The sequence below is a fragment of the Chiloscyllium punctatum genome, chromosome 4 (genome assembly GCF_047496795.1).
Source record: "Chiloscyllium punctatum isolate Juve2018m chromosome 4, sChiPun1.3, whole genome shotgun sequence".
NCBI classification, from domain to species: domain Eukaryota; kingdom Metazoa; phylum Chordata; class Chondrichthyes; order Orectolobiformes; family Hemiscylliidae; genus Chiloscyllium; species Chiloscyllium punctatum.
In genome coordinates, this window is record NC_092742.1 from 53,057,864 (window position 1) to 53,065,404 (window position 7,541).

At 36.0% G+C, this 7,541-nt stretch overlaps 1 protein-coding gene across 5 annotated transcripts in view; it reads left to right on the forward strand.

The window, feature by feature from the left end:
• The window catches only part of styx (serine/threonine/tyrosine interacting protein), a 39,562-nt gene extending 33,116 nt beyond the window's left edge, over positions 1-6,446 (forward strand). For 3 of the 5 annotated variants that reach the window (XM_072568726.1, XM_072568722.1, XM_072568724.1), the window contains 4 exons: positions 570-642; positions 2,034-2,115; positions 3,383-3,515; positions 5,854-6,446. In XM_072568726.1, coding sequence (XP_072424827.1) covers positions 570-642; positions 2,034-2,115; positions 3,383-3,471 — 244 coding nt within the window. In that variant the 3' untranslated portion in view covers positions 3,472-3,515; positions 5,854-6,446. The remainder of the gene's footprint in view (positions 1-569; positions 643-2,033; positions 2,116-3,382; positions 3,516-5,853) is intronic. The other 2 variants (XM_072568723.1, XM_072568725.1) reach the window with 1 other exon arrangement.
• Positions 6,447-7,541: the final 1,095 nt, after the last annotated feature.

Below are 7,541 nucleotides of genomic sequence, written 5' to 3' on the forward strand. Positions count from 1 at the left end.
GTCACTTCATTGATTTATGCACAAAAACTGTACATTCAGGACCTTCTAATCCTGTACTCTTTTTAGAAATGTCCATGCAATTAATCTAATGGTAGCTTTCAAGCAATGCTGTTACACTTTTCTTCATACCAGATATGAGTTTTTCTGATAAACCTGTTGTGGCCAACCTATTTTGAACACTTTCTGACAATCCACATATAATATTCCCATTTCTGTTGACTGGATCATTCCTTCTGAAATCTGCTAATTTCATTAAAAACAACTTTTTCATAGGTTCTAGGAAAAAGATTGGTATTCCCATACTGAACTGTGATCAGTGGCAGTTGTGAAGATAAGGCAACATATTTCTTGACAGTGAACAGTAAAGTTGTAAATCACTTATCCATCTCCTAATGATCAATTAGGAAATCACCAATGCCAAGAATCAGTTTACTTGCTTAATCTTTTATTTGAGAAATGGTTTGGAAATGAGCTAGGAGAAAGGGGAAATAAATGGTTGGGTTTTGAGTGGATAAAATAACAGTTTGGAAAAATGTTCATAGTATGCACCTTTACTACTTTGTTTTTAGGGATGCCTTTACATATGTTCAGGAAAGAAGATTTTGTATTAATCCAAATGCTGGATTTGTCCATCAGCTGCAGGTAACTGGCTTGTCTTTTTATTAATCACCATAAAATATTAATTTATATTGATAATATAACATTTGAAGAATTGGCACAAGATTGGTGTGTATGTTTTAAAATGAATGTCTTATTATTTTATACAGTTTAGGCTTTATTTCCTTTTAAACTATCCACGTTTCTCACCTGGAAGATAGCAGACATAAGATGTAGAGGCAAGGGGAGACCAGATGGCCTCATAAGCCTTCTCTGGCACTCAGTCTTCTACCTCCACTTTATTTTTCCACCCATTGCCCATATCCCTTCACTCCCTGTCTAAGGGCCAATGGTCTGTTTATTTCAACCTGAAATATCTTTAGTAATGGAGCATCCATAAGTATATGGAATAGATAATTTCAAAAATGAACAATCCTTTGAAGAAATTGCTCCTCATCTCAGTTTTAAATGAACTAGTCCTTATTTCTATGATTCTGTCCTGGGGGTCTAAATTCCCCAGCCAGGGAAACAACTTCTGTGTCAACCCCGTCAAAAACCTGTAGAATCTTTATTATTTCGATGACCTTTCGTTCTTCTAAGCTTCAGTATAGGCCCAATTTATGCAGCCTTTGGTTGTAAGTCAACCTCACGAGGAAACCAATGTAGTCATCCTTAACTGTGCTGCCTCAAAGGCAGTTATATATTTCCTTAACAAAATAGAAACACAAAGCATGGTAAGCCAGCTGGGGACTTGCCAAAGTCCTGGTAAATAAATTTCAACAATTAATTACTGATTTGGTGATTTAATTACTGATGAGGCTGAAGCTCAGCAAGTAGCTGGAGAAATTAGCAGGGGTAGGACTGAGGAGGCAGGTAAGTCAGATTGAGTGACTTCAGTGTTAAATAAGGTTCAGGTTAAAGAAATAGAGCAGGATAAAGTAAAATTGAATCAAAAGAGAACAGCGACAGAAAAATGGGGAATAAAATTAACAGTAGAATTTGACATTTACAAATTCTCCCAACAATAATCCATAAGGAATGATGCACCATCCATTTAATGTTCACCTTTTGGGAGGGACTGATTGATTGCCAACTAGTGACAATTGTAACTTTGTTAAATAGGTACTTGCACTGTTAATTGTGAGAGAGAACTTTTCTGTGGGAAGTTTAGATAATGAGCAAATGTAGCAACTTCACAAAACTCATGGGAGGTAAGAGCATGATACCAATTTTGTAAAGCTTATAGCAGAATGGTGCAATACATCCAATGATATGCAGTCTGTCTCCTTTACGTCTTATTGGCTGATTTGTGCACATGCACTTGCATGTTCCAAAAATTGCAGAAAAATGTGTTAAGCTGTATTAGATGATTGCTTTAGTCAAATCAACAAAATATTTTTTAATAAAAGCTAACGTAAAAACTGTTCTATAAATAGGAGTATGAAGCCATTTATTTAGCAAAATTGACAATAAAGATGATGTCACCACTTCAACTGGGCAGATCAGTTTCTGCACAAGGTTAGTAATTGTTGAAAATGATTGTTTTCTTACATTTTCTTGTGTTACGTAATACTCCTGATGGATGTTATGTTTGACTAATATATCATTCTGAAATATGCCGAAAACCACATCTTAGTACATCTTGGAGCATTAGAAATGTTGTAGTTATTGATTTAAGAATGTTACAGCCTGAAAATAAGCTGCTAGGAATACAGATATTGACATGTAGTTGGAGAAGTGATGTTATATTCTGAAACTCAAGTAAATTAAGTATATACCCAACGTAAATAAAAACAACCAATATTTTGGGAAAGAGAAGGGCATGTACCCAGGACAACAATGTCCTGAACAATTTTTACTATTTGTTTTCTTTTCAGTTTGCATGTGCACAGGGCAAATCAAAAAATGTCAGCTGTTTATAGATAAATTAGAGAGGATTTAGTTATCTGAATATGTTGTTGGCATGTTGTTTATGTTCGTTCTTTCCTGTGTCATATTAAAGCTTTTCTTGATGACATTAAAATGTTCCTCCAGTGTGCTGTATGTTCCTGAATTCAGGGAGCAGATGTTACTCTGTACATGCCCTTTGATTCCCAGAGTATTGCAGCAAAATTAAACATGATTTTAAACATTTCATTCATGGTGTAAAATGATTAGTTCTCAAATATTCTTGTGCTAAATTCTTGAACAAATCCCATGCTATCCTGTTACTAGATTGAATTCTTTACTTGGTCAACAGGTTTCTGTTTTATTGTTTGTTTTTCACTATTTCCTTTCAATAGCCAAAATGTTCTCTTTCTAGTAAATACATTGATTCTAGGAAATCTTTTGTGAGTAAGGCATATCCTACAAGTTGAAGTTGTTAATCATTTGGAGTTTATCCTGGAACCCATATTGCTAAGCTTGGTTTTGAAGTGAAGCACCAACATTGTTCATTTACAGCTTCTGCAGTACTCCGTGTTTCGTCTCTGGACTCTTGGTGAAAATCCTTTTGTATCTTATTTTATGAAAGGGATTTGGAAATCAAGTCTTGCTTAATTTCCTTCTCGAGATTTACACCTGGTATTCCATACCAAGCCTTTGAGCTCAATCGTCCACATGATTTTATCATTGTAAACTACTTTCTTGATAGCTGTGATTCTCTGTTGGAAGCATCTTCATATCTCAGTTGCTGTTACTAGTGCAATCACTGAGCTAATTTTAGAACTGTTCTCAGATTCTGTTTTATGGATAGTAAAAGATATATGATCAATGTAAATGCAACACAATCTTTTCCTTTTTTTAGTTGTTCTCGGGATATGGGCGACATTGGAAAGGCCTCATTTATCACCCATCCCTTGTTGCCCTGAGAAGGTGATGGGCCTTCTCCTTTAACCGCTGCAGTCCTTCTGGTGATGGTGTTCCCTCAATGGTGTTAGGTAGGGAATTTCCTAGTTCTCAGTAGCTGTTGTCATCTGGAGACCACACAATCTGACAAGGTTATCTCAACATACAAGAATATTACATGTTTGGTTGAATGTTCTCTAGATTTGTGTTGTTTTAGCGTAGCAAACATCAGTTGCTCTACAATGGTATCTGCAAGACTTTTGTCTGCAATAATCTCCCAGCAGTCAATTATTTAGTTAGAGCCTTTTATGGCTCTAATTGTTTTTAAGCTCAATCTGGAATTTCTGTGGGGTTCTCCTGATTCACTGCCGAAGATACTAGTGCAAACCCCAGAGAAGTGGTGTAAGTAGTGGATGGTATAGAGAATCCAGTAAATATTCTAACTCTTTAAGATTTTCCATTCTAACTTGTAAGAAGCTACTGAGTCAGACAGTGTGGTATTTAGGCAATGATGTAATGAAGTGAATTTATTTACTTGTAGGGTAGTCTTTCTTGGAGTTTCTCACTCTATCAGGATCCCATCCATTTAGTCCCCAAACTTTCCCATGGTTAAGTATTTATTGCTTCCTCTGAGGGGACATGACGCTAATTTGTGAGGCTAGTGGACATTCTCTTTTATTAGAAAATATAATCATATGGTATTCATAGGTTTGGAGATAGTCAAAAGCTGTTACAACGACCTCTTGCCAATCTGAGCATTCTTTTATATGTTGACCTATATGTTCTGATATTTGCTGTGGCAAGTAGTATACTAATGCAAATCCAGGAATACAGATAGACTTGTCATTTCTAAACTGGCACATCTTATGTTTAAATTCTCAAGTATCAATTCTTCTCATACTTTCGTTTAATAATTTTGATTTTTCTCAAAATTAAAGCTTGTGGACATTTCAACTAGGCTTCTGCTATGAGATTCAGCAATTCTTCTTGCTTTTGGTGCCTATCTCCATGTGTCAATGTACAAGGTATTCCTGAGTTTCTCTGAACAAGTTAAACCACCTTTTGCAGAAGAGAGAGAGGGGCCAGATGCAATACATATGAACATCATCCAATAGAATTTAATGGGTTTTGTTTTGAAGAGTTTACCTGTTGGTTTTGGTTCAGCTTGCCTGACACTCTTATGGCAGCAACATTTGGGATAATCCAAATGTTGGCCAACATGTATGCAGTAATTTATCCTTAAAAGTGCTACACTAAATCAGCTCCATCCTTGAAGAGAGCCTTCATTTACAGAATGCAGTCTTCGGTGGCCAGGCCAGCATTTATTGCGCATCTTTAATGGTCCTTGAAGAAGTGTTGGTGAGCTGCCTTCTTGAACTACTCCCACAGTGCTGTTAGATATGGAGTTCCAGGATTTTGACCCAGTGATGATACAGGAAGGGTGGAAAATACCATGTAAGTTTGGTGTGCAATTTGAAGATGGTGCTATCCCAGTGTCTGTTGTTCTTATGATAGTAAGGGTGCAGGTTGGGAGTTGCTGTTGTAGAAATCTTGGTGACTTGCTGCAATGTATCATGTAAATGTTGCACTACAATCAAGTTGTTGTAGAAGTGGTGAATGTTTAAGGTTGTAGGACGTGTCAGTCAGTAGTTTGGATTGTCTTAGATGTATCAAGTTTCTTGCATGGTCTTGGAGCAATGGTCCTCTAGATTTCCATACTTCTGACTTGACTTGTAGATGGTGAATCTTTGAGACATTTCTGTTGATTGCCCATCTGAACTCTAGGGAAGAAAACGGTTGAGAATTCCAATGCTTCATTTTGCCATATTAGTTCGCAGTGATTATGCATGCTGCAGGGTTATCAATAATGAACATCATTATTTGGGAACTGCAAGAGTATCACTTCCCTGCAGATAGTGTAAACTAAGCTTCCGGAAGCTACCCCATTAGGATTAGGAAGATTTGCTCTTAGGATCTCCTATCAGAATGTAACAATGGCTTACCAACTACTGTAATTGCCTCCTTCATGTTAAAATGGATTGCCTTTGAAAAATATCTACATGTGGGTACGAAGAACTGCTTCAGATATAATCAATCAACAGGAAGAAAGCCTTCTGCACAAGGACCTTTTATACTTAAGCACTGAAAATAACTGGGACCATAGTAGACTATGAATGTTGTCTCTAACTTCTCTCTGTAAAGTTTAAGGATTATATTAAAGCATTGGCAGTTAAACAACACTGCAGATGCTAGAAATAACTGAGCAAGTCAGCAATTTCGTGGTGGAGGGAGAAGAAAAGTTCTGATGAGAGATTAACATGCAGAAATGTTACTTCTGTTTCTTTTGAATTTTGTTTGAACTGAATATTTCCTGTATTTGTTTTTCTCATTACTCTCCAAACCTTAGTAATGGCATTTTGTTTTGTTTAGGAACCTTGAAAAGAATGCTGGAAGATGATGATGATATTTCAAGTATGCAGGTGGCTGCAGTCCATGATGGGTAACCTGTTGCTACTCCATTAATTATAATGGACATGATTACTGTACTGTATCAAACAGTGAATAAAGGATGAGAAGTGTTATGGGATATTTAAGATTATGAATACTAAAAACTTAGTTGGCAAAATTTACTTTCTTTCCATTTCTTGTCTTGCTACTTCTGAGGAAGTATGCTAAAATGGAGAACTTGCCCTTTCATATGAGAACAACCTGGAGCACTAGAATCTCTTATGAAAATATTAAAATGACCAGGAACGGCACAGCACAACACATTTTTGATGGATTTTGAAGTCTTCATATGCTAATTATTTTACATTTTTACCAATTGCAGTTTTGACAGTTAATAAGTATGCATGTGCTAAGACATGGATGCACTTTTGATACTTGAATTTTGATTGTATGAGAGTTTGATAGGGAAATAATGCACTGTGTGCTTGGTGTCAGACCCATACATGCAATTTGTTACAAAGTGTTAATCTTTGAGTGTAATTTATTAAAACTTTCAATAAAAAAAGTTTGATTAATTCCTTAAGTGTTACACTTATCTGTCAAACCTCATTTATTTAGTTCACTAAATGCAGATTGTAGACCAGCAAGATCTATTCAAAAATTAAGGTAATTTTCACAAAATGTACTTTTGATTTTTCTGACCATGCTATGAAACTATAATAGTTAAGGCAACTAGGTAAATCTTTTCAGGCCTTTGTTACTTGGCTTAATTATTATGCTTCACCTACTCAAATTAATATTGGAAAATTTCTTTAGTCCTCAAATATAACCACAAACTTAGATACATAAGTACATTAACTTTACAGATCTTTAGGAGAAAGACCGCTACAGCTAGCCTATGACATTATATAGTGAAGGTCTGTCAATTGAATTCAACTCAATTAACTTTTGTTTTCTGCAAAAACATGCATAAATTGAATAAATTAATACAACAAGCTGTCAAATCTTTGATTTGAGTAGATTTGTAGCTCAGATTGTAACTTTGCTTATTGAGCTGGCATATTTGTTCTCGGATGTTTTGTCACAGTGCTAGGTAACATCATCAACGAGCCTCTGATGAAGCGCTGCTGTTCTGTCTTGTTTGCTATTTGTATGTCTTGATCTGTTGTGGTGAGTGATATCACATCCAGTTCTTTTTCTGAGAGGTTGGTAAATGGAGTCAAAATCGATATGTTTGTCAATGGAGTTCCGGTTTGAATGTCAGGCCTCTAGGAATTCCCGTGTGTGTCTTTGTTTAGCCGGTGTCCCTCTGTGTGTATGGATACCAAAGAAACTTGGTCTATCACTCAACTCCATTAACAAACATATCGATTTAGAGCCTATTTACCAACCTCTCAGAAAAAGAACTGGATGTGATATCACTCACCACAACAGACCAAAACACACAAATAGCAAGCAGGACAGAACACCAGCGCTTCATTGGAGGCTCATTGATGATGATGCCTAGCATTGTGACAAAATGTCTGAGAACAAATCTGCAAGCTCAGTGAGAAAACATACAACCAGAAGCTAACAAATGTAGCTATTTTGCAAAGCAGAAACATTAACATAGCTTAATATAATTAGACTATTGCTGAACTGCATAAAATTTATATTGAAGACCATATTGT